Source organism: Hippoglossus stenolepis, chromosome 9 (assembly GCF_022539355.2).
Source record: "Hippoglossus stenolepis isolate QCI-W04-F060 chromosome 9, HSTE1.2, whole genome shotgun sequence".
NCBI lineage: Eukaryota > Metazoa > Chordata > Actinopteri > Pleuronectiformes > Pleuronectidae > Hippoglossus > Hippoglossus stenolepis.
In genome coordinates this window covers 16837852-16865014 of record NC_061491.1, presented here as the reverse complement: position 1 = coordinate 16865014, position 27163 = coordinate 16837852, and the positions used below count along the sequence as shown (strand labels likewise).

At 41.0% G+C, this 27163-nt stretch overlaps 2 protein-coding genes across 8 annotated transcripts in view; one reads left to right on the top strand and one right to left on the bottom strand.

Moving 5' to 3' along the window:
• The window catches only part of LOC118115597 (protein prune homolog 2), a 38220-nt gene extending 17128 nt beyond the window's left edge, over positions 1–21092 (top strand). Inside the window, exons 7-20 of one of the 7 annotated variants that reach the window (XM_035166866.2) lie at positions 3351–3500; positions 4233–4564; positions 4709–6233; positions 8223–8269; positions 10656–11165; positions 12700–12788; positions 13275–13496; positions 13722–13901; positions 14861–14960; positions 15346–15477; positions 15648–15734; positions 16013–16111; positions 17808–17849; positions 20011–21092. In XM_035166866.2, coding sequence (XP_035022757.2) covers positions 3351–3500; positions 4233–4564; positions 4709–6233; positions 8223–8269; positions 10656–11165; positions 12700–12788; positions 13275–13496; positions 13722–13901; positions 14861–14960; positions 15346–15477; positions 15648–15734; positions 16013–16111; positions 17808–17849; positions 20011–20041 — 3546 coding nt within the window. In that variant the 3' untranslated portion in view covers positions 20042–21092. Of the gene's footprint in view, positions 1–3350; positions 3501–4232; positions 4565–4708; positions 8270–10652; positions 11166–12699; positions 12789–13274; positions 13497–13721; positions 13902–14860; positions 14961–15345; positions 15478–15647; positions 15735–16012; positions 16112–17807; positions 17850–19155; positions 19189–20010 lie in introns of all 7 variants that reach the window. The other 6 variants (XM_035166865.2, XM_035166860.2, XM_035166863.2 and 3 more) reach the window with 6 other exon arrangements.
• A 1422-nt stretch (positions 21093–22514) lies between these two features.
• LOC118114917 (beta-1,3-galactosyl-O-glycosyl-glycoprotein beta-1,6-N-acetylglucosaminyltransferase-like) lies at positions 22515–24244 on the bottom strand. The gene is made up of 4 exons (XM_035165678.2): positions 23830–24244; positions 23627–23720; positions 23093–23497; positions 22515–23000 (listed from the first exon to the last, which is right to left on the bottom strand). The coding sequence occupies exons 1-4, from the start codon at positions 24135–24137 to the stop codon at positions 22515–22517; spliced, it is 1293 nt and encodes a 430-aa protein (XP_035021569.2). The 5' UTR covers positions 24138–24244.
• Between the last annotated feature and the right edge of the window lie 2919 nt (positions 24245–27163).

Sequence of the window (27163 nt, the reverse complement as noted above, 5' to 3'; positions counted from 1 at the left end):
CGCATCTTGGCCCCCAAATCCCTGCACTTAGAGCTGAGTGAATGAAGCATGCCAAGAAGGCCCATATGAGAGAGACAGACAGAAAGACATTTGAGCTTCTTTCTCTGCAAACTTTTACACCCGCCCTCCCCCTTTCCTTCCAAAACTTCATGAGCAGTGTGTGTGTGTGTGTGTGCGCGCGCTCCTGAGAGTAGAGCTGTTGGTTTGTGAGCAAATGCACGTGTGTGTGTTGCATATGCTATATATTGCACATGTGTGCGTGTGCGTGCACATTGGCATGCGTGTGTTTGAGCTGGGTGGTGTCAGCTCGCTCCTTGCCACCCCATTTGCTGTAGCTGTACCGCTGTGATCACAGACAGATGTATAAATCAAACCTCGCTTGATGGATTCATCAGGGTGGTGAAACGATCGCCTGAGAAGAACTCGCAACTCTCTTAGCGTTCTGTGTTCTGACGGAAAGGGTATGCAAAGAGCCTAAATGGATGAACGCTTGATTAATTCTTTGCCGGAGATGTTGGCGACAGCAGGAAATGTGTTTTTGCTTTGACTGTGTTTGCACGGGAATTTGCGCGCGCGGGGCGTGAGTTATGAGGCCTGAGTTTTGTACCTAAGGCTATTGTGCATAATGATGGCAGGTTGGGAGAACTGCAAGCAGCCGCTAAAGACTTGCTACCTGTGGAGCAAAGACAACCAAAGAGACAAGGGGAGGGTGTGTGTGAGAGTGTGTGTGCGTGTCTTTCTCTGTGTGTGTGTGTGTGTGTGGAGATTGGAGCCGAGTGGGAGAAAGATGAAAAGTGAGGCACACAGGTGATGGAGAAACAGGATACAACAGAAAAAGGATAAAATGTAAAATGCAAACTCAGGCTGAAGAGTCAACAGACTTTGATCATTCTTGATCACGGGTTAATATTATCAATATATACAGTAGTACAGGATCTGTAGTCACATCTTGAAGTAGTAAAAAACTGAATCTTCTTTGCAATGAAAAGGCTAAAAGATCACGTTGACTAAGGTTTAAAGAATATCATTGAATAAGAAAAACTAAATGTCTTAGTTGTAGCGCCGCTGTCATATTACCACACCTCAAAGACTACAAAGTTCCTTGATCAAAAAGAAAAAGTTTATTTCTGACACTATCACCATCTACATTTAAATTTTTTTTCTTTAGTCTTGGCCGCAAAAGTTGTTGACATAGACCTACTGGTGTTTTTCTGTCTTTGTGTTGTGAAGCAAATTTTGTTGTTTTTTATTATGTTTTAAATATTTCCTACATTTTGTTTGTGTTGCTTTTTCTCTTATTGTTTGATGGAAACTCAGAACACTTGTAAGAGATTTGATTTGGTTTTTATACTCTCTTTTTCACAATAAAAAATGATTCAATGAAATGAAATACAGTCGATTAGGGATATAACTTCTGCATCAGTAAAACATTGCATCCTTCAAATATGACTTCATCTGAGTGCCTGCTTTTGGTGACTTTCTACTTACTCAATGTGGCATTTCTCCACTGAAAATAGTCATACTGCTCAATAATCTTGGCTTTTTGATTTTCTGTACCTCATATGTTGTACTTTAATGACAAAACATGCCAATATTAACATATTCTCTTCAATAAAAGTCAATAGAAAGTAAGCAAAGCAACTCTGTTTATGTCTAAGGAAAGCTCAGGATATGAGATGCAGGTTTTCCGCGTCCAGATCTGAAGGTTCTTGGAAACAGTTAGCAAGTGGATTTTTATAGCTAACATGTTGGTAATTTATAAGAAGAGGCAATCTGTTTATCTGGAGGTGGCAGAGAGAGGGAGGAAGAGGAGGGGCAGGCAATATGAGTAGTAATTTACTCAGTTCAGAGCCAAATGGCAGACAGACTGTGGCCCTGCGTGTTATCGCGGAGATTTGCACTCTGCTCGTTTTCTGACGATGTGTGTGTGTGTGTGTGTGTGTGTGTGTGTGTGTGTGTGTGTGTGTGTGTGTGTGTGTGTGTGTGTGTGTGTGTGTGCATACTGTATGCACGCAGCTGGGTGGTAGCTTCAGAGTATTTGCATCATTTTAACATTTCTGTTTAAATTGTACTGTAAATCTTGAAGACTTTATTGCCTTACCAGAAATCATATGTGTACATACAGATTGCCCTATAGACGGATGGTGGGTTATTGTGTGTATCTTCGTGTGTTAAGGCTTCATGCGCTTTCACTCGTGCGTTAAGTGAGTGAATATGTGTGTTTTAACGAATCTTGGGAGGCTTCATTGCACTCATCAGGATATCAGTGTTGAGAAATGGCGGTGTCAGAGAAGTTGGCAGTTGTGTGTGTGTGTGTGAGGATTGATGAGCCCGAGTATGACAGCAGCCATATTGTGGGGAGAGAGAAAAGGATGGAGGGGTGGTGGGAGGAACAGGAGGAGGAGTATTGTAGCCCCCTCATCCTCACAGGTTAATATTGACACAGCCTGGGCAGATACAGCGCCTGAAGTGCTCATCAATCATTTTCAGTGGACCCACACAAACACACTCACACACACATGGGCTCAAGCAGAGAGAAGGACCACACACACTGTACAACACAGAAAAAGAAGATGCACACATTCAGATGTCAAGTAGATCATTGGACTTTTTGAATTCCCGGAAATGATGTTTTCACATGTTCTCACACACAACTTCCACTTATCGTTTTCCCATAACTGGTCTTTTAAAAGTTCGACTTAAATAAGCACAAGAACATTGTTGAGAACTTCCCAAAGCAAACAGTTGTACAACAGATTTAGATTAATCAAGCAAATATGTTTTCAAACTTTATGCATAACCCTACATTGCAAATTATGGCTGCCATAATTTTGCGGTTAATCATTTCAGAGTGAAAGAAAAAAAACAAGTTCCCTTGACAAACAAAACAATTAATTAATGCAACTTTCCATCCATCAATCACCGTGAGTGTCGGTGAATTACCATAATCTGTGCATGGTGGCTGTTTTAAGAGCAAACAGTTAATTTTCAGACAATAAATCACAAAGTGTCTCTCTACCCCTCTGTGCGTTCTGACAGCTTCGTCTCTCATTGCTACTGATGAAGGCTGACTTCAACCACTTCAGCTTCACTAAAACAAAATTCAATCATATGCGCAATAAAAGGCGGGGGTCCAACAAAGTTTCTCGTACAGCTGTAATCAAAGCGTTACAAAACGTTTATTAGACTATTATAGTAAATCTAATTGCTTTTTAAAAATGTTTTCATTAACAAAGTAAGTTTTTAAAAATTTGCAAATCACAGGATCCGTCTTACTCATTTCAGATGTTGACCCCCCCTCCTCATCTTTCTTTCTTTCTGTTTTGCTGTGTTTCTTTTCTCTCTTCCAGCACTGGCCTAGTTATGTGGGGGGGCTGAAATCATTCAGTCAGCGCCATGGCCTCGACAGTCTGGTGGTTCTCCTGTCCAGCAATGATACAGTTCATCATCTCTGCCAGCAGGTGGCTGTCTACTCAAACGACACAGATATCCTAAACCAGGTAAATCAGCCTTGAGTTAACAGTGACACACAAGACAAGCTTTGGAAGAGCCAGTTCTTTTTCAGTGTTGTGGTTACTGGTAATTCATTAAAGAATTGTCTCTTTTCAATGGTTTATTTCCATTTTTTGTTTTCTTTCTAAATCCTTACTTAATACCTGTAGTAATACTGGTCAGGAGATGATGGTCAAACACCTGTACAGGTGTGATGGGCCAGTTGGAAAAATAAGTAAAGTGTATGAGAATGTAATCCAAGGTTGTATGTACTGGGGGACCCCCTTCAAGTGGCCCACTGTTGTGCATCTTACTGGATTTTGACAAGCATCATGGTGGAAAGACAGGTTTTGACGAGGGGTCGGAAAACACCAGGGACTCCTTCATTTAAGGACTGGTTTGATAGACGGGACATATACATTGAAAAATGGGGGATATATACTGTTTCCCTACGTTCAGATTATGGGCAATGACACATGTTGATGGTTAATAGCACACAGCAGCTTATCTCAACCTCACTGGAACCAAGACACGCAGGTCCTAACAATTTTGTTATTAAAATGATTTACTTTATTTCTGTTATTTAAATTTGTTGCTTGTTATTTTGATATGTTGATAATTATGGAAACAATGATAAAATAGTTTTTTGACCTCTGAAACAATATAAAGTAACCCTAAAGTATACATTGTAAAAAAAAGAAATATTTTGTATAAGAAAGATGAAATGGCTCTCATTGCAGATCTGCTGTGAGTTGGAAGACTCCTCCAGCTGGTCTCTTTCTGGTGAACTGGAGGCTCGGGAGAATCTCCAGGTTTACCACATCCCTATAAACACCTCCTCGTCCTCTGGTACTCCTCCCATGCTGGAGGAGGAAATCCAGAGCATCCTCAAGGACTTTGTGGACCGACGCAGCTCTGTATTAGCTTGCCACCCCAGCAGTCGGACCTCTTCCACGGAGGGAGTAGCAGGCAGTGTGGAGTTCTCCCAGGGATCATCTGGTATCAATGACATGGATGCCTCTGACATAGAGAGGGCAGAGGGAGGCACTGCAGATGTGGTGGCAATAGCAAGGTATTAAATGCATTCCTTTTTTTTTTTACCAATTGTCAGTAGAAGTCATCAAAACAAGCAATTTGAGATCAATTATTATCTATCATGATTTGGGGCAAAAATGGGCCCAATGCAATAACAGCGTTGTTTTATCTCTGTATATAGGGTGATGGCAGATGGTGAGGAGGACACAGGAGGTGTAGGAGTCAGTGCTTGTGGTGAGCTAGTGAGCCCTGACAGCGGTTTGACCACCATCCGCAGCAGCCGCTCCTCCAAAGAGAGTTCAGTGTTCCTTAGTGATGACAGTCCAGTCGGTGAGGTCATAGCAGGAGGTGGTCCAGCAGCTGGGCCAGGAGGACTGCTCCTGAGAAACCCCTCTCCCCTGGGGTTGTTGTCCCTCTCCCCTCCTGTCCCACTTGAGAGGAGGAAGCACCGCTCTGGCAAAAATAAGACTGACAACTTTGACCTCTTTAGTTTTGACCCACTACACAGCAGTGACCCCTCTTCGTCAGCAGGAGGGGAACTGTCAAATTCTGAAGTAAGAGGAGATGGGGGGTTAAAGGGGCTAGCAGGGAGCTCCAACTTATCTGAACTTGAAGAACTGAGTTTCCTGGATTTCTCTAGTGATAGTCGAAATTCTTCAATTGACCACCATGGTCAAATCCATGGGAATGAGATGATTGACACTGTGGTTCCTCCAACCCCAGTCAACAGCCTGGCTGGTAGCTGCCCACCCAACAGTTGCGCGATCAGGTTCTTCCCAGAAGATGTAGCTGAAAGGATCAATGGCCTACAGCGAAAGGACAGTATGTCATCGTCCTTGTCAGAGACCTGGGATGAACTTTGCTTTGACACACAAGGAGCACTGTCCTCAAGTGATAATAATGCCTCGAATAGGACCAAGGAATACGAGAGCCCACCGAATATTGTAGAGGACGTTGGACTCAAAGAGTCGATCGCTGAAAGAGAAATCTTAAAGAATCCCCACCAGAGGCCAAAGAGCCTTCAACCTCAGCTTAGTCTGGTCAGTGGGCAGACCGACTCAAATGAGAACTGGAACACAGATTCTGTACTGAAGGAGCTGTGGAACCCTGTTACTTTGGGTGATCTGCAATTGACACCACCAGAGGAGGAGGGAACTGGAAAATGGAAAGCTGGTTTTATTGGAGCGAAAGAAAAGACAACTTCTGTGTCAAGAAAGAAAGCAATCCTAAATACTTTAACACCAGACACATCTAAAGAAGAGGATGAAGGAGTCCAAGGTAAAAAGGACGACAGAAAGATGGAGCTCCTAGACTTCTGGACTTACTCAGCTCAAAAGGGATTTCTTAAATCTGATAGTGGAACCACCACGTCTTACCCCGAATCACTAGATATGTGGAATATGACAATCCGGGATGACAGTCTATCACCTCTCGCAACCCCTGACCACCTGTCTGAAAACTCTGGTTCTTTCTGTGGGGTGAACCGTAGTGTTGTGGGTGGTTCATCCACGGAAAGTCCACCAGGATTCTGTGATGGTGGAATGGAGATGTGGAACACCACCATACAGGAAGACAGCTCTTCCACTGTAACAAGCCCCGAAGGACCTGACAATGGAAAGGAACTCAGCCACATGGGATCACCGGATGCCAGTGATTCTCCAGAGACTCGTGCAGGCAAAGAGTCAGAAGAAGAAAAAGCCATAGAGGTGGGGAACGATATGAGGAAAGTAATTAGTCATACACCTGAGGAAGTGGAGTGGAGAGGTAATGAGCACAATGTGAGAATAGTCATAGAAGCTGCAGAGAGTATAGTACAGGGTAAAGAAACTGGGGGGGATGAAATGCAGAACTTGGGATCTGAACATTCAGAAAAGGAAACTTCCCCACATCCAGACACAAACATGTGGGACTTACCTGTTCCTGGCATGGTAAACTCCAACTCAGAATATGACAATGTAGGAGCTGATCAGTGGAGCCGGACATCCTCTCCTGAGACCTATGCCAGCCCCGTAGTGGACATGATACAGCTTGAGGGGCAGTCTAGCCCTTTTATAGCAGTGACAAGACCTATTCAGATAGACGAGACACACGATCAATCCAAGAAGGCTATTACTCTAGGAAAAACTGAGAGCAGAGCAGTGATTTCAAATAGAGAACAGCCAGTTAGCCACGTGTTCTTATTTGAGGGAACTAGTGGGGGAAGTTCAATTGAGAGTGAATATGACAACAAAGGAAAAGGAGGATCAATAGAGGCTGATTGCGCAGAGCAACCCAGTGATTATTCCCCATTTTTTTTGGTGGACTATTCGTCTGCCACACAGCAAAATTCTGCCAATTATCGTTCAAGCCGAGGAGAAGCTGCTGAGACTCAAATCCAGACTGACCAATCACTGTCCTCAAGTCATGTGAATTGGGACAGCTCAGAATCGGCTTCATTATCAAATGCTCTGTCAATCACAGTGGCTCACGATGAAGATGGGACTGCCTCTGAAATCCAAAGGGAGCCCAACAAAGAGAACAATGGAGATGCGGAAAGCAAAAGCTCCAGCTCCAGTGGGAAGAGAGACACATTGAAATGTAGCCCTGACAGCCTTCACTCAGGTAGTCGAGACGAAGCCAGGTCCAATTCAGACGGAGATTCATCCTCAGGCCTAGAAATGGAATACATCGTTGTATCAGGCACAGTAAAAGAAGCAGAGAGAGAGTGGCATGACAGGCCTAAACAGGCAGACAAGCAAACCAAAGGAACAGGAAAGTTCATGGAGACATTTAGCACGCTTTTCCATGCTGCCACAGTGCTGCAAACCCAGGTCCAAGGTGCACATAGGGAGCATCAGGAGAAGACGGAACAAAGAAGGCAAAGTCAAAGCGCAGATATGGAGCAAAATCAAGCTGTCTTACCCACTAATCACGATCTTGATAATACGACTGAGCATCACATGGTGTCAGAAAGTCCCAGCCAATCAAAAGTTATCTCAGAAGCTTTTCATCAGTCTCATTCAAGACCAAAAGGCTGCAGTCAAACACAGGTAGGAGAAGGAAACTACGACGAAAAGTCAAGCACCGTGGCCAGAAGTGTGTCTCCCTCATTGAGATATCCGTCAGATAACTTCCTGAAAGCCAGAGAAGAAGTTTATGTCCACTCACAGATCTCAATGGAAGATTCCGATGAGGGTGGACAGTCGCCCTCCGCACCTCCACTATGTCCAACCTCTTTGGGAGATTTTCAAGACTGGGGGGGGCAGTTAGTGAGACAGGACACACCGCAAGCACCATCTGAAATACAATCTCCTGTACTTAGCAACAGTTCAGTGTCCCATCCCAGCTCTTTGGCTGGTACCCCATTTAGTGAATCTGGGATTTCTACTGACAGAGGACTTGGATTACCATTTTCTGGAGATTTGATGGAAGAAGAGAATGATGAGGAAGAGCAGGAGGAGGAAACAGATATGGACCACACTACCCGGACCAAATGGACTCCAGAAGTACAGGATGAGAGGGAAGACAAACAACAGTTAGGATCTTGTGATTTGTTAAGTTTCACTGAGGAGCTGAGCAGAGGTTCATCGTTTCAACAAACTGATTTTCAAACACTTGAGATGAAGCAGGGCAGGTTCCTTCAGGACACGGGGGATTGCTATAATGGCCAACCTGTAAGGACTGTTGATCATGATGAATGTTTATCTGACCAACAGACTGGAAGCCACGAAGCCTCTCAAGATGGCTACTCACTTGTTTCAAGGTAAGCAACAGTCCTCAACTCATGTGCTTTGTCTTAAGCTCTATGCTACTCTACTTCTGTCACATTTACAACCAGTTCAATTTAAGGCTATGACTTTTTCCATAACTCAAGTTCCAACATAAAATGACACTCAATTAATTCAATTGGAATACCCCACATGCAGTCAGATGAGTTTGAATACTTCACACTCTCCTCTGCCTCTTCCACTTCCACACGCTGCTACTCCAATGCTTTGCTGATGTGATTGTCTGCATGAAGCAGCTTTGCTTGCTAGTGTCCTCCATTTTCTTAACTAAACAACAGGACATGTCTTACTTTACTGATAGGTCATGATGGCATGTTTTAGGTCAAGCTGATAGTGAGCGCCCTCTGTTGGATCAAGAGGCAAACTACTTCAGACGGACTCATGCGCCTCTAGACTGTTTTTTCAATTTGAACGTGTCATTCCAGTTCGAACATGAACCTTCCCCCGCCACATTCAAATGAATGTTTGACAGCCCTAGTTCAAATACATAAAAACTAATAACGTACAAATGTTTTTATATATTTATATAAAAAGACAAGAAGTTCTTCTCTTAAAAGGTTTGTCAACCCAAATTACAAATACATTTCTCATAGACTAGTTTACTGTAAATCTAGTGAATAGTATATATTTATTTGCAGATAGTTTGGGTTTGATTTTCAATTTCCAGCATTCACTTTTTTCTTTACAGCAGATTTTCTGTTTACAGAATGAGTGAATGAACAGGCCTGTGCACACTCATGCCTGTCCCACGCGTGCACGCACACGCACACACACACACACACACACACACACACACACACACACACACACACACACACACACACACACACACACAATCTCACTCTCCCACTCTCCCCTCTTCCCCTCTTTGCTCTCTGCTGGGTTTTTGAGTCTCTGCAGTTTTCTCAATCAAGTCTCTATGTCAGAGGAATATTAGAATTGCTGAACAGACTGTTGAAATGAAGCTAGAAAGCCCTCCTGAGGAAATGAGTTTGTGTGTGTGAGTGTGTGTTTCATATGTTCAACAGCAAGCTTCCATCCACACCTCTCTGTGTGTGTTTATAAATCTGTTTATGCCTCATTAAATATGCATTACCTGCCTCATTACAGTTGGAGCCCCACCACAGCTAATGAAAACAGCTCCCCTAGCTCTCTTACAAGGTGTTGGTGTGAGTGTCTGCATGCAAACCTGTGTGTGTGCTTGTGCTTAGTTAATATCTAGTGTATCAGAGAAGAAAAGTTTGTCCCTTCGGCTTAAACTCAACATTGGTAAAGAGTATGTAACATATTTGGGTCTTGTTGTGGTAATTGTTTTGAATATGCTGTATGTCAAGCAGACTGTCTACTTTCATATTGCAGAGGAGTATTACACGGTATGAATTTATATGAATGGTGAATTTATATCTAGGTGTTAAAACAGTTTGGTTTCTCTGGATTTAATTAAATACAAAGTTCCCTGTAGAGTTTCAGGTAAACAAACAAACTTTCACTTTACAGTCGGCGTTGCACACTTTGTTTGGATCCTTAAAGCCCAACAAATATGTTGAACGCTTCCCTCCTCAGAAATCATTACCTCTGCCAAGGAAGTTATGTTTTCCTAGCTATCGGCCTGTAAGCATGATTCTGCAAAAACTACCAAACCGATTTTAATTAATTTAGGTGGAAGGGAGGGGCACAGGCAAAGGAAGAACCCCTTAACTTTTGGAGAATAATTAGTTAATGGCGCAAATCCAGGATTGTTTTTCTTTCTAAAAAATTTGCGGAATAGGGTGTTTTTAGTGAAATTCTTCAGAAACAAAGCAGAGACCTTTGACAGACCCATGAATCAGTGAAATCAGGTGCGGAATACATGTGTTTTTGCTATATAATGATAAAGTGGCCAGTTAGCCTTGGCAGAGGTAAGTGCTCTCCAAGGGACATTATGATTGTTAATGCAGATTTCTTTTCATAACTTAAATTTTTTTTTCGTATCCATATTTTTCAGTCCTTTTTCAGTCCTCTTCTCCCCCATCTTTGCTGAGACATTGCTGTGATTCCTAGATCAGGGGACTAAAGGCAGGAATGCACTTAACATCACCCTTGTGCACATGCATGCAAAACTAACTAGACAGGGCCCACTCGTAATAACACTGCTCCATTAAGCTTTAAGCTAATCGGTCAAAAACTCAACCCTCAACTGTTAAACCTTGGGTATTTGACCACACCAGTACTCAAACAACTCAATAAAAAAATTCAGTTAAAATTGAATCTTACGTTTTTTCCACACATAGCTCAGATGAATGAGGTTCAATGTTCTCCATTTGTATCCACAAATCCTAAATTAATTTGTCTTTCTCTCTGTCCTTATTCCCCTGGAAGAAGACATCAAGATGTGTCATCCCAGCCAACCAATGAAAATGCTGCATATCAGTGGACAGGAAGTCACGATGTAACTCAGGGTCAGACCCAGTATGGCTACAACTACCATCATATTGACCAAAGAACTGAAATCCAGACCACGCACTCAACCTGCGTAGAACCCAAATCTAACAGCCAGTTGAACACCACAGCTGTCTACGCTGAGTTTACAACTGATCCAGCAGCTATTCCATGTGGGTCTGACCAGACTGAGAGCTACTATGAAGCTGGGGTTAGCGCTGAGTACACCCCGGATGATTCCAAGTTTCATTACGTGGCTGAAAACCAGTATGGAGATGACTCCTCTCAACTTCAGTGCTCTCAATATCAAACTGACGGCCAATGTCAGTATGAGACGGACCATGCTCAATACCAGTTGGAAGGACAGCCATTCTACCAATCAGACGTCCAACCTGAGAGGGAAGATCATGCACGGTACGTGCCGGAGGAATACGTTCACTCTCTACTGTCAAGGTGAGCTTTAACTCATACAGATTTAAGTTGGACTTTCAGAAAATTCAAGGTTCATTAGCACAGTGTAACACTTAAGTTCCACTGTCTAAGATTTCATTATTTCCTCCACTGGTATCAGCAAATGCCAAATTTGAGGAAAAAGTTTTTCTAAAAACAATTATTAATTAAAATGTCATCGGCCATTTAATATTTTTACATATCGTGTAATTCTTCACTGCATCATATTAAAGGATTAAAGAAGCAGGGATGTATCTATTTCTAATAATCAAAATATATTGCACCCCCACCCTTTACAATAATACGCACATATATTTTTACATTGTTACATTGCTAATTGGACACAGGGGAAACGCATGAGGAACAGGTACAGACAATCACAGGGAGGCAGTCAAGTTAGAATCACATGAGGAGCAAAGTTTCAAAATAAAACAGGAATATACAGAACTCAAAAAGAAACACAGGACAAGTCATTAAACAAAGTGTCCACAAACAAAACCACAACAAAAAATCCAAGATACTCTTCATCTAAGCGCTAAAGCTAAGGTCTTGATTCCAGAGCCATGACAAAATCCTCCGCCCTATGCAAAAATAATCCACTTTAATCTGTCGACATGGACCTTTAAAGACATGGTAATTTGTCCGTTTTAACGAAAGATGCCACTGAGTTGCATTATTTAATTTATCGACACATACTAGAATCTAAAAGTCAGAATATCTCATCTTTAATATTGAGGGAATGTTTGATCCTAGTTATATTTTTTCTCAATCAAAAGTCAAAATCTAAAGTCTTGTTCTGGAATCACTATTCAGTGGGCGGTAATATTACACATGAAAAAGAAAACATTTAATTGCTCCTCATTAGCAGATACATCATGGTGTTTTTCCCCACTTTGTAATTCCGATGACCCCGGCCCCTCTTTGAGATACACAACCCTCCCCTGTCTTTTTTACACTCTGTGTGTGTGTGTGTTTGCACACATCACACTTTCCATAACCAAGTGGTCATGTGACTTGATAGTGGAAAGAGTGGTTCAGTCACTCATGTGTGTGTGTGTGTGTGTGTGTGTGTGTGTGTGTGTGTGTGTGTGTGTGTGTGTGTGTGTGTGTGTGTGTGTGTGTGTGTGTGTGTTTCCTCATGTTTATAAGCATGTGTGCTGGATTCTCTGCACTGCCTCTATTGTTAGCGGGCCTTATGCTAATCAGAGTCTGTTAAAAGGGGCTTTGGTAGGGGGAGGTAGCAACACAGCTCAGTATTGTTTCCTCAGCCCACACGTGCAGCCTGGGAAAGAAGCAGTGAGTCGCTTTCTGTCCGTCTGCTTTGTCACTTCTGTAATCTTTCGTATCTGCTGTGAGATGAACAGATTTTAAACTTTCTCCCTCACTCAATGTCATGGGAAAAGTGAGGTTTTCTGTCGATGATTTTCTTTGGCTTGTTTGGCCCAATACTATGTGTAGCTGTGCCTATGGTGGCGGTGGTGATAGCAATGGTGATCTATGTTGTGGCTCATTATTGCCTCTCTGTGCCTCTGAGCAGACACTCCCCACAGAGGGACGGGGCAACAGGGATGATGATGAAGATGGCCTCCAGTGAGGAAGCTGCTGAGGAGCTGGATAACGGAGAAGGTAAATAAACAGCAAGATAAACTACACCTACTGTAAATTGTCTCAGTTATTCACAGTGACATTTTAGTGCTAGTGGTGATATTTGTTGCACCTTATTAGTAAAAGATTAGATGTTGAGGCTCAACAGTCTAATTTTAAGATGAATAGCAATATGTAATGTTTGGGGGAGATTTAAAAAACAGTTTGAATTTGCTTGAGTCATATTTAAGTTGTCTAAAAGTGATATTTAACATCTTTTAGGAAGAATACTTGGATTAATTGACAAATGCGTAACACAAAGAGAAATGCAGTTCGTGTATTCAACTAAATACTTCACTTATTGTTGCTCATCCATTTACAAAAACACAGGTACTGATAGAATTTATGTAGCATCATGTAATACATGCATATATGGTGATCAAGGCTGTAGATCTGCAACCTTTCTCTACAAAAGAATAAGACATTTTAAAAAAGAGAAAGAAAATGACGCCATCTCTCTCTGAGCAGACCCAGCCTCCTCGGCAGATGTGTCGGGCAGCTCAAATCAAAGGAGAAAGTTGGCCGCACCGCCATTGAATGTGTCGCTGGACCACAGTGAGGGGTCTCTTCTCTCAGAGGACGCTCTGGACACGGATGACGAGGCCTTGGATACTGGAGACGACCTGGACATCAACATTGATGAGCTGGACACACCTGACGAGGCAGAATCACTGGAGCTGAGCAGACATGGTGAGACAGACGCCTGAAGATACAGTATGAATACGTCTAAATGCACACAGGAGATGACAGACTCTGCTCTTTTACAGTATGTATGTGGCAGCATCCATCGTTTTCATCAATCTGATTTAGCTCAGGATTTCCTTTTGTTTGTTCCCTGTCGTCTTGTAAAGCCTATACAACTTATACATGACGTGTCATATCTTTATCTCTATGTATCACTCATGTCACAAACAGGGGACTCAGAAGAGTCTAATCTGGCTGCGGGAGTAGCTTCAAGTGACGTCACCGCAGGACACAGTTCAGCCGAGGGGAGCAGGGACAGCCGACTGTGGAGGAGCGTGGTGATTGGAGAGCAGGAGCATCGCATTGATATGAAGAGCATCGAGCTGTACAAAAGGGTCATTTCTCACGGAGGTAGGCTTGCTACCACAAACGCTAAGATCCATAATTTCACCAGGACTCTGTGTTTCATAACTTTGGATCTTTTAATCTCTGTTGATGTCCTCATTCTCACTTCTCCACATTTGACGACATGAATCTTGCTGCACGGTTTTCATTGTTTGCTGATTTTATTCTTAAATATAATATATAAATACTAAATTGTTTTTGTCATGTTTTTTTTACCTAAGAGCATGTTCCACAACACTCAGCCACTGTCGAACCAACGTTCCCCTTTCAAATTTCAGATTGTGTTTATTGATTGAACTGATTTAAATGAGCCTAGAAATTTGAATGTCCAATCTACTAAACATATCTCATAGTCACTACACAGTAAAAGGGGAAAGACTGGTTTATAGAAGTATAAGAGTGATGGACCCTCCCTTGGCAGCTTATCACATAAAATAAATGCACCTCAAAGCAATCAACATGTTGGCATCAGAATTGAAAAGTACACAAATTCATATTCATATGAACATACATGTACTGTATTTGTAATTTATAACAAGTATCTGTAATCCGTTCCACTAAAAATGAGACCCATGTTACTATTAGTGCTAATTGATGGGCCCTGGTGAATTGTTTCACATTTATTAATCCTTTTCCTCTGATGTCACGCTCAGGGTGGGAAGCTCAAATGCTGTTTAGACAATAGATTGTTAAAATCTGGAGGCATTCAACCTCTTTCCATTGTATCTTACATGATACAATGGAAAACAATCTATATTTCTGAGACACAATAATTTGAGCCTCAAAGTAAAATGCACTGCAATTAAAGCATCTTATCTGACGCTAAATGTTTTCTGTCTATCTGTCGTTAGCAAATCCAAGAGAATGTTTGTGGGTTAAAATTTTATGGTGAATGAAATCACAGTTCTATGTGCACTGCAAGTGAGACCCACTTTGATTGCCCTTCCTGTGTTTCATGCTTTCAGGTTATTACGCGGAACAGAATGCCATCATTGTGTTCGCAGCATGTTTCCTTCCAGACAGCGACTGTGACAATTACAGTTATGTCATGGAAAACCTTTTTCTGTAAGTAAAGTTTTACTACGTGGCTCAAGCACATGTGGACGCGCAAAACATTACAACCCCACACATCATTCTACAATCACAAGCATTAAGTTGCTGGATTAACAGCGTCCACTCTTCTGTCAAGGCTTCCCACAAGGGGGCAGTGCCATGTTAGTTAGAAGATGCCTTTACTGAACTCATGAATCCAGAGTTACAAGCTCTCTTTTATATGAATTTATCATGACATGCTGTAGGATTAACACTACCCTGAATGAAATGGAGAGGCCTAGCTTAAATCAATTCACAAGAAAGTTGAATTTTAAATGAAATGTTACTTTTTGTTGAAGACTTTCTCTGTAGGACTTTTTCTCTGTCTGACTCTGTTTTCTGTTGTCTGTGTGTGTAGGTATGTGATAAGTACCTTGGAACTAATGGTGGCAGAGGATTACATAATTGTTTATCTGAACGGCGCCACACCTCGCAGGAGGATGCCCGGTTTTAGCTGGATGAAAAAGTGCTACCAAATGATAGACAGGAGGTAATATCCACACCAACAAGTGCAATGCAAATGTAAAGTAGGAATAATTTTATGATACTGTTGTGATTAACACAAATTTATGGTGTATAGTAAATTTGGAGAAAGGCCAAGTGTAAAGGAGCTACTACTGATCATTTCACACCTCCTCTGCCTCTACTCCTGTCCAACAGACTAAAGAAAAACCTCAAGATGTTCATCATTGTTCATCCTTCCTGGTTCATACGGACTTTGCTGGGAATAACCAGACCCTTCATCAGGTTTCACTGTTGTCCTTTAAGTTTAAATGACACTACTGTTGAAAACATTTCAGCACAGGATGTACAATCAAGAAACCCTCTTAATAGTATATCCATGTTTGGATCTATTAGCACTTGACACTACACATTAAATTGCAGCAACTTGAATGGCCCAACTATTTCTAAGAATACATTTTTGACTAGTCTGGAAATCCAGGAACCAACATACCCCCATTACAGTGGTTGAATCAGATCACGTAAGCAGTGAAACAGACCTTTCTAATTTTTGTTTTCCACAGCTCCAAGTTCAGCAGTAAGATCAAGTATGTGAATAGTCTGCGGGAGCTTGGAGAAATCATCCCAATCGAGTACATTCACATTCCACCCAGCATTATCAAGTAAGTACGTCTGTTAGTTTGAGATATCGGACTTCAGATCAGATGTGTCAGGAAACAGCATGTCTACCGTCATGGATGGTGGTTTTTAAGGAATGCTAAATCCAGTCTGGTCAGTTTAAAGGTGCAGTTATTACCTGTTTTTGAACGATGTTAAAGCCTGGAAGATAGAAAACTTTCTATGGATGTCGATTTTTTTTTTTTTTATCCAACACATACCTAACATATACAGTATAAAGTAAGTTATATAAATGCAGATATGATTAATGTTGTGTTTGGATTTTTGATATTTTTGTGTGTTTTGTCTTTCCTTCCTGAAGAGTATTGGCTGCAGTCAATGACAAATACTATAATTTCTGCTGTGATCATATTTTTAATAGACCATAGTCACGTGGTGGCCATTTTCCTCTTACATATTGCTCGGGGAGCTGAAATGCTTTTATGAACAGAATAAACCTGCTTTATCTGCAATGAAGATTTTATAGTTTTTCAAAACTGAATTTGTTTCATTACTGTTCATATTTGACAATGCCAGGGGGCTCTCCCACACACAGCCAGGGACAAAGGTGTCGCTTTTCAGCATCTTTATTAACTCAAAACAGAAACTTATAAACTCTCAAACTCAAAACACACAGCACTTCCTGCTGGCCCGTCAGCTTTGCAGCTCAGTGTCTCTCGTGTCTCTCGTGTCTCTGTCTCTCGTGTCTCTGTCTCTCGTGTCTCCCCTCAGGCAGCTCAGCCGCTGCCTTTTAAACCAGAGGATGTATCAGCTAACAGCTCTCACCTGCGCTGATTGATCCTCTGTTGCAGGTGAAGGTGCTCTTCCAGCCAACGACACAGTGGCTTATATATAAATTTAAACGATTTACTTAACCACAGTTTTATTTTTCATACGTCACATTTGCGCTATTTCAGACGCCTAAAGCGTTCGACACAATCTTCAGACCCAAATTAATAACTTTTCAAAATAAAAGCACTGTAATCCAGTTCAATGTAAAACGAGCACTATGCTTTTACTATAAAGCCAACATTTAAAAACAGCTGCAGAGCACTGTTCACCTTTTTATCCAATTTTTATCACATGTCCAAATCGCATGAAAAAGGGCACTGCACTTTCCTGGGCCACTAACAATACACTTGTGTGAAGCCAATAAGATTCGTGAGAAATGCGTTTTGTGTAATGCTCAGTTTACACCAACACAAAGGTTTGTCACCACTGGATTTTGCATTAGCATTACATTACAGGCTTGATTCAAGTGCATTTTAGGCTTGTATAAATTTGTCCCAGAGGCGCATTGTTATTTCCGGATTAAAATATCTTTTCCACTATATCAGGTAACAGTATTATTATTGATGTGAGTTAGGAAGTGGTTGCCAATGTTAGCTGCTGTCTAACATGGTCCCCTGTCCCTCCAAATTTAGTCTTCTCAGTTGCTGATAATTTAGGAAGCAGTGAAATGCAAACAGTTTGTCAGATTATCTGTGTTTACATGATTTATAAACCTGGATCACAGCAACACGCATTTGATCTTCCCACCCTGAGCGTGATGTCAGAGGTTAATGGCCAAGGTGTGTATACGATCTATAACCTTAGTCGAAAGAAGTCACAAAACAAACAGTAAACAAACATAGTGCAATATTTTATTCCAAGTGCCAAATTTGCATTGGCATGTTTATACATCTCTCACTCTGCCCAAAGGTATGACGAGGAGAGGGGTAAACACAGATTTGCACGCATGAGGTAAATCTGCATTGATCACTATGCTGTCTAAAAGTCTTTCTGAATTTTTTTCTCAAAGCTGCTGTTAATTTTCATAAGCTGTGACTAACCTTCTACTGACCTCAGGCTGCCTCCTTACCCAACACAAAGCAAGCCGGATACTGATTTTCTGTTCGTGTTATGGATTCCTGTGTAAACTGTTTCATCTCACCTCTCATCTGTGACATCTTAGTAAAACTCTAATAATCATCTATAACCTGAGGAAGCCTGCACTAACAACATAGTCACTCCCAACGCACAGATAATATGCTACTAAGGAATTTAGAGGAAATGTAACAATTGAGAAGAATAAGGGGTGTAGTATTAGATCTGCAGCTGAGCCTTGAGTGAGATAAGATAATTGTTAGTTTAACTCGGGTGGATCCTTCCGGGCCCAACCTATCCCAGGATGCATTGCGCTTCAGTGACAAACCTCAAAGAGGAAATGGTGGCGACAAGTGACGAGACGTCCAGTGCTTGAGTATCACACTTCAACTCAACTGAACATCTAAATGTACACATGTAAAAAAAAAAAAAAGGGTGTTAAAACCTGCTTGGCATGTCCGACTTCAGCTCTGTTGCTAGGCAACAGCAATAAGGGTAGGAGAAGCTGGTGAAACTGATCACGGAAAACTTGTATAGACCACGCCATCTCTCTACATGGCCCACAGAGGAGGTGGTTTTGGGCCAGGTAGGTGGTGCCCCTTTCGAAGGATGCAACCCCTGAACTGAGACAACAGCTTTGGTTGCTTTAGGGTGTTGTCAAATTTAACAAAACCATGATTCGGTGGTTGAGGTTAGGGAAAGATTGACCACTGCTACAAGATAAAACCTGAACTGTGTACACACAACCATTCACCTTGATGCCCTCCTTGATACTTTTTGCAACACAAATTTCCTATAGAGACGACAGTCATGTACACAACTACTGGTGTCTCATCAGGAAAATGTAAACACGGAACTCCCTGAAACCCACAAAACCTCAGTGCAAATAGATAGATGTAAAAATGAAGTCTGACTCATTCTAACTTTATCCCTGTTCATTATCCAAGAGGCCATCTCAATTTGTAACATCATGCCTTGTTTCACTGAGCATGTGTCACAAACTACACACATCAACACCCTTAGATAGAAATACAATCACTCTTGATATTGCTGCAGTGGAAATATAGGAGAGACCACTAATCTCCAGCAACTGCATGTGCACTGACAATGTGGCCGTGCCCATCATTTGTTTGACACCTTCACTAACCTTTGCTCTCTACCTTCCCACCCAATGCAAATCCAGATTGGATACAGATTTGCAGGAATCAGCAGCTAAGTAAGTAGTACTCCAAGACAAGGAACAAAAGAGAAAAACGTTCACACATTAAAAATGTTGGTCCAAGTCAACAGTTTGGCTGACAGAGCGGAGATAAGGAAGTTTACACATCTCTGCTGTGACACACGCCTTTTTTGCCAGTACAACAGTGTCAATAATCTATGTTTGAACTGTGAATCTGTCTCTTTCGTCACTATGACCTGAGTAGCTTATCAAGTCAATTCTTCCTCAACCTGAGACCGGTGAATGAGACCTTATCAGTGAAGTCATGGACGCGTATTTTACCATATATCATTGAGAAATAAGGATGTAACTTTAAAGATTTCCTGGTTCATTTTGCTGCAGTAAAAGAGATGGAGGTATTTTGTCTGCTGAGCCTCACTGAACTCTCCATGCTGGTCTGCTCGCCTCACAGAGACATTTTCCAAACAATTCAAAGCTAACAAGGAATGTGCTGGTCAGTAAATCCTCGCCTAGTTTCTGAGGTTTGGTTCTCAGATTGTTGTGTGATGTAGTGGAATGAAACATAATTGATGGTCGGCTGAAGACATGATCGTAATCAACCTACTGCACAGCAAACTCGTTACGCTTTAGTTGCAATATTTAACCATCTTTAAAAAATGCCCCCCACTGGGAAAGCAGTAGGTGCACAGTATATATGTGTATATAGATGTATGCTTTGTAACAGCCTTTCAATATGATCTGACTACCAAGTTCTTCCACATCTCATGTTTTTTTTTTACTGGAAATACCTTTGTTTGAAACATTTTCATTCTAAAGCCAAAGATACTACTATTCTTTCTGTCATCTTCTCTCGCTCAGAGCCGACAAGAAGGGGAACTCGGCCGTTTGACAGACACAAGACACCTGACACTCCTGCCTACTTTCTCCCTGCAATGTGCTGTATTCTACCACAGCATGACTGAATATGAGCGGCCCTGCAGCATGATGTTCGCGGCACTAGCAACAGGCTGGAAAAGAATAAGCTGTGGTACAAAACATCAGGCGACTGCTTGTTCAGTGAGGGAGGTATTAACACCTCTCACTGGGTGCTAAACATAATCCGGTATGTACAGTGACTGAGACTGTCACTGTTCTGTACTACTGTATGTTACACAGCACTTGATTGTGTTCCCCATTTATTAGTTTCTGGGGTTTTTTCTTCATTTTTGATTAAACAGTTTTATTCTTCTTAATTCACTTTGGAGGAATTACTAACAGGCTTGGTAATAACACAGTAATATGACATAACAGCAGTTGTAACACTGCCCATCTGCTCACAAATACACATTTGTGTTTCCTGAACAGTTAGGATTATACTGTACTGTAGCTTGGTCAATAGACTGTAACGTTACAGGATGTAGAATCTGATTTCAGACACTCAAGGTTTACAAATGTATGACCCACACATTAAAAATTCCAATTCAAGCCTGCAGTTTGTAACGATATGAAACAGAAAGTGAATGCTGCTTTTTTAATAGTTTATTATATAGGTATCACACCCTAAACATGTCTTATAAAAGCTACGAATTGCCTATTCTGTTAGCATTGTATATCACTGTGAACATTCTGGGGATGTCATACAGGCGGTTCCCATAGCTGCAGTAATGTGTTGCATGCCTTCAGTTGCATCCTTTCCGATTACTCAGATCTGATTACTCACCCAGATGTAGAACTGTGTACTAATGTTATTTTAATCATATTTGTCCATGGTGTGTGTGAAAACAATTTGGGGAGTGATCAGGGAATACTATGTTAACTGATGGTTGGACAGGGACAGTCGGTGTGTGTCTACTTTTATTTTCTTTTTGTTTTATTTATAAATATATTTGTGTCTTGCAAGGTGTTGATCTGTTGTACAACATGTAAAATTATTTGTTTCATTAAAGGTGTGTTCCTCCTCATCAGTCTTTTTTTTTTAAAGTTTTCACATGAAAGTTTCACAAGCACGAGCGGACTCGGACAATAATTGTAGCCGGGAATTTGACTCCATTCCAAGCCACCTTATTTACACGCAGCGCCAGCCTTTTAATTGTGTAGGCTTAACCTAATCGTAGATGTAACTGTTACCAGACTAGTTATAAACTTGGCCACTATGTTCTTCAAGGAGGAACGTTTGCCAAATTACAATGTTTTTCAAGGTATGTTATGGTTGTACTATCTTTTATAATATTATTGTAGCGCTGTAACCCCCAAAAAGCAATACTGAAGAAGCAGGAGTAGATGAAAAAATTGTGCATTTTATTAACAAAAAGGTTCTACAACAGAAAGACAAAAATATCCCTGGGAAATGCAAAAAAAACTAAATCATACCAGAGAAGGAAAAAGAGAAACAAACTAGAAAAATCTGCAGCCTCACAGCAAGCTGCCAACTCCTCTCCCCCCCTCACTACTGACTGGCATTTTGCTTTATAGCCTCACCTGCATGGAACATACAATCTGTGCTGGTAAGTATAAGGTGAACTAAACAGAAAGACAAAGAGAAACCACACTCAAGACAAGACCCAGTTTGGACTCTGGGCTACTGCTGACCTATCAATTCAACCTATCTGCAAGAATACAGCAGATAAATGCAATAGGTTGACTGAAATGTCATCTAATGCAGCACACGTCACCCATTCTCTGTCACCTTGAGTCTGCCCAGCCCCTCCTTTCTCAGAGACCTGATCCTACACACCTCTCCCTGATCGACCTGCTGATCTGACCCCATGCACAGATCTGGAAAAACAACAATCAAACAGAGCAACATCACAGACATAACAAAATAAACTGTCAACACATACATGCTGTAAAATAATTCAACACACAACTCAAAACCAGATTATCTACATAATCTAATTGATAATCAAAATTCTAATAATAATCAAATGACCAAATGTTTTAATATAGCGAGACAGCGCCTAGTGAAAAAGGGGGAGAAAGCTCCCTTTTCGCAATTATGATTATTAATATTAATATCTTTGGCTGCTGTGTGCATCGCAGAGAGACGTGATTACGTTGGTGGTCCTGCTTGCTATATTATCGCTGGTTAAGGAAAGCCAGAGCGACCATCAGGCCACTGGGAAATGTCCAGGTGCTACCGATGTGCAGTCCGCCACTGCAGGATTTTTAATCGTAACACTGATAAACTGCTCGAATAACCGTACACTTGAATAATATAGTGCCACTAATGAAACATTTTAATTTGTGTTCATCACACTAGAATTATAAACAAATTTAAAATACATCTTGAAATTAAATCACGTGCTGCTACATGGCCTTTCCCTGTATTAATAAAGGTTTGAATTGAATGCCATTCTCGGTTGCTATGAAAATCTAAAATATATCTATTGTAACTCAGACAGTGCCCTTTTTCTGAGATATTTCTCCAAACAGTAGACAGCAACGGGGTCTGTGTCTATGTCAAACTTGTTGGCAAAGAGATGATGCTGCTTGAGCAACCACTTTAAGTCCCCAGCACCATATACGCATATTGCCCTGACGTGGCTGCCTTGACACTCTGGGTACAACGCGTCCGGTGAAGCCTGCGACCCCTCATGCCACTGCCACTTCACCAGGCGAGCGATGGCATTGAGGTCTGACATGTCATATTTGCTGTGGGGCCGTGTTGAGCCAGGAACTCCGAGCATTCGCTGAATGGTTGCCCAGAGAAATTCATCAGGACTGTAGGTGTCTTTGGCCCACTCCATCAGTGCCAGCACTCGGCCGTCCTCCAACACACTGCGGATGTAGCCACGGCTAACCACAAAGTAGGCACTTCCAGACATTATGGGCATGTTGAAGGGAGGAGGCTCCTTTGCCTTTCCTGTTCCCTGAGGGGGTTGAAATAGTGAATTAATGTTAAAGTGATGACCAGTACGTTCTAATGTTTCCTTTATAATTATATGTAATGCAAAATAGGTACCTGGATTCCTCCATCTATTATTTTGTGTGCATTTCTCACTCTCCACACTTTTCCTGCAGGCATTTTTTCTGACTCTAAGCTGTTCCCGCCCTTCAGTGAACGCAGAGTCTTTACAATCTCCAAGTTGGTTTTCAGAGGGAAATCTTGGCCACAAAGGTTGATGAAGTATTTCCATTTTGTGCTGGTGTTATAGAGATCCGCCATACAGTTAAGGTCAGCCTGGACACGTGGCCAGGCAGAATAGACCACGTCAACAGGCTGGCTGACCAAGAAGATGTTCGGGAAGCAGTCAATAATTGCCCAGATGGCAGATAAGACTGAGGATTTTGCCTTTTTGTCCACATGGACACAATATATATTTTGAGGTGCGTAGATGGCTCGCAGCAGTCGCTCAAAGCTCTGCACCTATGAGCATATAAAAAAATATCACAAGCAGTGGTGAAGAGCTCCTTTGATTGATGACTTTTAAGTAAATTGTTTACTCCACTTTTAAAGTTTATTTAAATTAAAATTCAGGCTTTAGAATCTGCATACCTTATGATGCACAACCATAGAGTATGCCAGGGGGAACTCCTCTTCTTCCTGGCTCAACGGAGATGTTAAGTATTTTCTTCTTAATTTGAATGCACTGTAAATAAACAATATTAAACAAAGAACTTTCAGTGATTTCAGTGAAATTCTTTATTCAAATATTGGCAAAGTAAAACTTCTAAAATCTGTAGATTAAATCAACACACCTGCAGTCTTTGGTTGCATTCATGTAATGTTCATCAGGGATGTGAACACTCTTGTGGAAGTCTTTGGTGATGGTCAGTAATTTGGCCTGCTCCAGTGCCTCCCTCTCTCCCTGCAGGATAGCTGAGCAGTTGCACACTTTCTCTGGGCTGTCATCAGAGTCTGTATACTCCAACCAGCTGTACCTGAGAACGGAGCTGGGATTCCAGCCTGGTTTCCTGCAAGTAAGTAGGGAGAGGATCCATAGTGATCCCAGTGCAATGGTGATTCTCAGGACCAGTAGAAACCTGCCTGGTTTCAGTAGCCTCATTGTGGGAGAGGAGAAACTGTTACGTGTCTTTTTGCAGTGTGAGTTCTGGATGTATTCCACAAATTTAGAACTTCCTTAGACCATGCGTACACAAAAATGATGAAGGCCTGGCTGTCCTAGAAAATGTAAACACACCCTTTTAAATAAATGCATAGTATATCAAACTCCATTTATTAAAAAAAAGAAATTTGTCATGCATTGACCAGATGTATTAAATAACTATGAAATTGACGTCATTCCATCCTCATCATCTCTATAAAAACCTGCTGAAATCATATTCATGTTTCTGGATAAATGGGGCATCGCTTCTTCTGCAACAATGAAGCGCTAAGTCGTAATCTGCAGGAGTGTGTGTGTGTGTGTGTGTGTGTGTGTGTGTGTGTGTGTGTGTGTGTGTGTGTGTGTGTGTGTGTGTGTGTGTGTGTGTGTGTGTGTGTGTTGTACTGATAATCACATGTATTCGGTTATTAATCGATGATGTCGGATCATGACTCCGGATCGTTCCGGGCACTTTAACAGTGTTTTTTACCTTTTGGGGTCGTCTCTTATAACTTCAACTGTTCAGCACAGCGCTCTCTTCATGACACACGGAGGACCTTATATGGAGAAATTGAAGAGTGGCAGTATGCTAATCACAGAGAGCTAAATCTGTCGATTTAGAATGATTCTGATGAAACAAACGTATGCATGGTGGTGAGAACAAATTTTGCGCACGTGCATAATTTCTTCGGAGAGTAAGAACATTCCTGCGCACATGTTAGTGAATGAGGCCCATGATGTTGCAATGGAGATAATGGTCAACTATTTCCTGGTTAATGTTTGAATTTTATACCAATATTAACACAAGGAACAATATTTTACGATACTTACATCAAAGTAAAATACCAGTCACGTAACAGCAAGGTTTATAATAATATGTTTCTGTTTGTCCCTTATTTATTCATTTTTTTTAATTTTCATATCCTGTTTTACGTCTCGGTACAAGAAAACTGTCCGGTGCCACCTTGCTTTGACGTAAAAAGATACATTAAGAAGCCATAAAACCAATAAGATGACTGTGTGTAACATAACTGTAAAACAAAGTCCACGTTTCCCTGGAGATACTGTTGACACATGAACTAGAAATACAACTATCAATTTTAATTGATTTAATTTAAAAAATGCTAACTAAGCAGAAGTTCCTCCCGTTTTGTCAACAATTACATTAACTAAATATTTCAAAGTAGTTGGAGGTAAAATGGTGAAGGTCACTATTTGAGGCGCTAAACTCTTTGTACAACACAGGCTCTCGCAGCTCAACATTATCCACAGAAACTACTCTGCACCAAAAAGACTCCATAAGATAAAAGAAGATAAATAAATCATTTTCCTGTATCTGACACTCTTATTCATATATTTCCTTATTTATTAGTTACGTGGCCACAGTAGTTCAGTCACCCTGTAACATTATTGTTTTTATTAAGGCCCTTGTCTGGTTTTTATTTTATTAATTTATGTCAAGGTTTACTTTAATCTCTGTTTACTTTAATTCTTTTTTTTTAATCCTGTAGACTACCATGTGTTTGAGGGAAAAAAAGTTGTGTCTAAAACTCTGAGACCACTTTCAATAATAAGCATAATAAGTGTAAAGCAAACAGAATGTATTGTTTAATATATATTAATGATAAAACTAATTTATATTTTTAAATTAATCGAAACAGATCTGTGAGGTGAAAGCACAGACATTCAGTGAAATGAACATTATTCACGCAGAAATCATGAATTAACACTCAATTACTTTGGTTGAGCTGAAGAGTAGAGTAGATAAATGTGTCTTACCTGTGAATTTACCAGCAGCACATCAGATTAGAGTTTCATGTTTGACTTTATCCTCTATCTCTCCCCTTACCACTATGTGATCAGAACTGTTGGGTGCACTTGTTCTGGTCTACCCATGAGTAGGAAGCACAACTTCCTGTGTGCGCTTTTCAAAATAAAACCATGTATCTATGAATCAAATTAAAGAATAGATAACACAGGAACTAACCTCACACTTTTTTTAAGTGTAAAAATGCCTGAAAGCTGTTTAAAATTAGCTCCTGCAATTAGCCTTGAAATTTTTGTAACTATTTAAATTTGCAAATATTGTCAGGGATTTGGACTCTTCGGGTTTTCAAGAATAAAACACTGCAGAAACTGCAAACAAAGTTGTAAAGAAGCTTCGCCGATGGGATTAAAGAGCTGATTTGGAGTCTGCAGGTTAATTAACATGTGTGTCCCACATGGGGCTGCATGGATTTAATGAAGCCACAATATACCATATGTACGGTGGCCGAACGCACTGTAAATTAAGAAAACACATCCAAATAGAAAAACATGTGCAATGTAAGAAAACAACTTCATCAATTTGAGGACACATGCGCTGAAAAAAGTCCCAATACATGCAAATACAGAAACGCGTTGCAAATTGTTTCCAGGGTCAGGGGACCCAAAAAAGTGATGAACCTGGCTGTAGTTCAATGATTGATGAAGTTATTGTCAAACAGTTAAAAGGTGATGAAGGAAGACTTCAAGAAAAACGTCTGCCAGTGATACACACACAAACATTTGAATAACTATCAGGTTTGGGATGTTTTTAAAGCAGCTGCCTCTGTTGATGAATATGTCCTCACCCACAAGGCCTCTTCGTCAGACTGAACTACTGTGGCATTTTTTAAATCAACAAACAATGTATATATTATCTTAATTAATATTTGTCTTTGTAATGATCTATTAGTCATTCTTGTATGTCCCTAACATTTAAATATATTTTTACGGGCTAAAATAATGTCAGCATAATCTGGGCCATGCGCTAAATCAGGGGTGTCCAAACTTTTTTTCCCGAGGGCCACATACAGAAAAATATACTAAGGACTGGGCCACTCACTAGACGTGAGGTATACTGCCTCACCTCTCATGCACTAATATTGGCAAAATCAATCAAATGCAGGTAAATTACATTTGATAATTGAACATGTTTGAAGAAAAAAAAGCCTCCATCAAAGCTC

Bases quoted from the DNA above. Each gene is read 5' to 3' on its own strand.
- LOC118114917 (XM_035165678.2), bottom strand. From the start codon at position 24,137: ATGAGGCTACTGAAACCAGGCAGGTTTCTACTGGTCCTGAGAATCACC. The intron at 23,721-23,829 runs GTGTGTTGATTT...GTTTATTTACAG, and splicing joins AATGCAACCAAAGACTGCAG to TGCATTCAAATTAAGAAGAA. The intron at 23,498-23,626 runs GTATGCAGATTC...ATATGCTCATAG, and splicing joins CTATGGTTGTGCATCATAAG to GTGCAGAGCTTTGAGCGACT.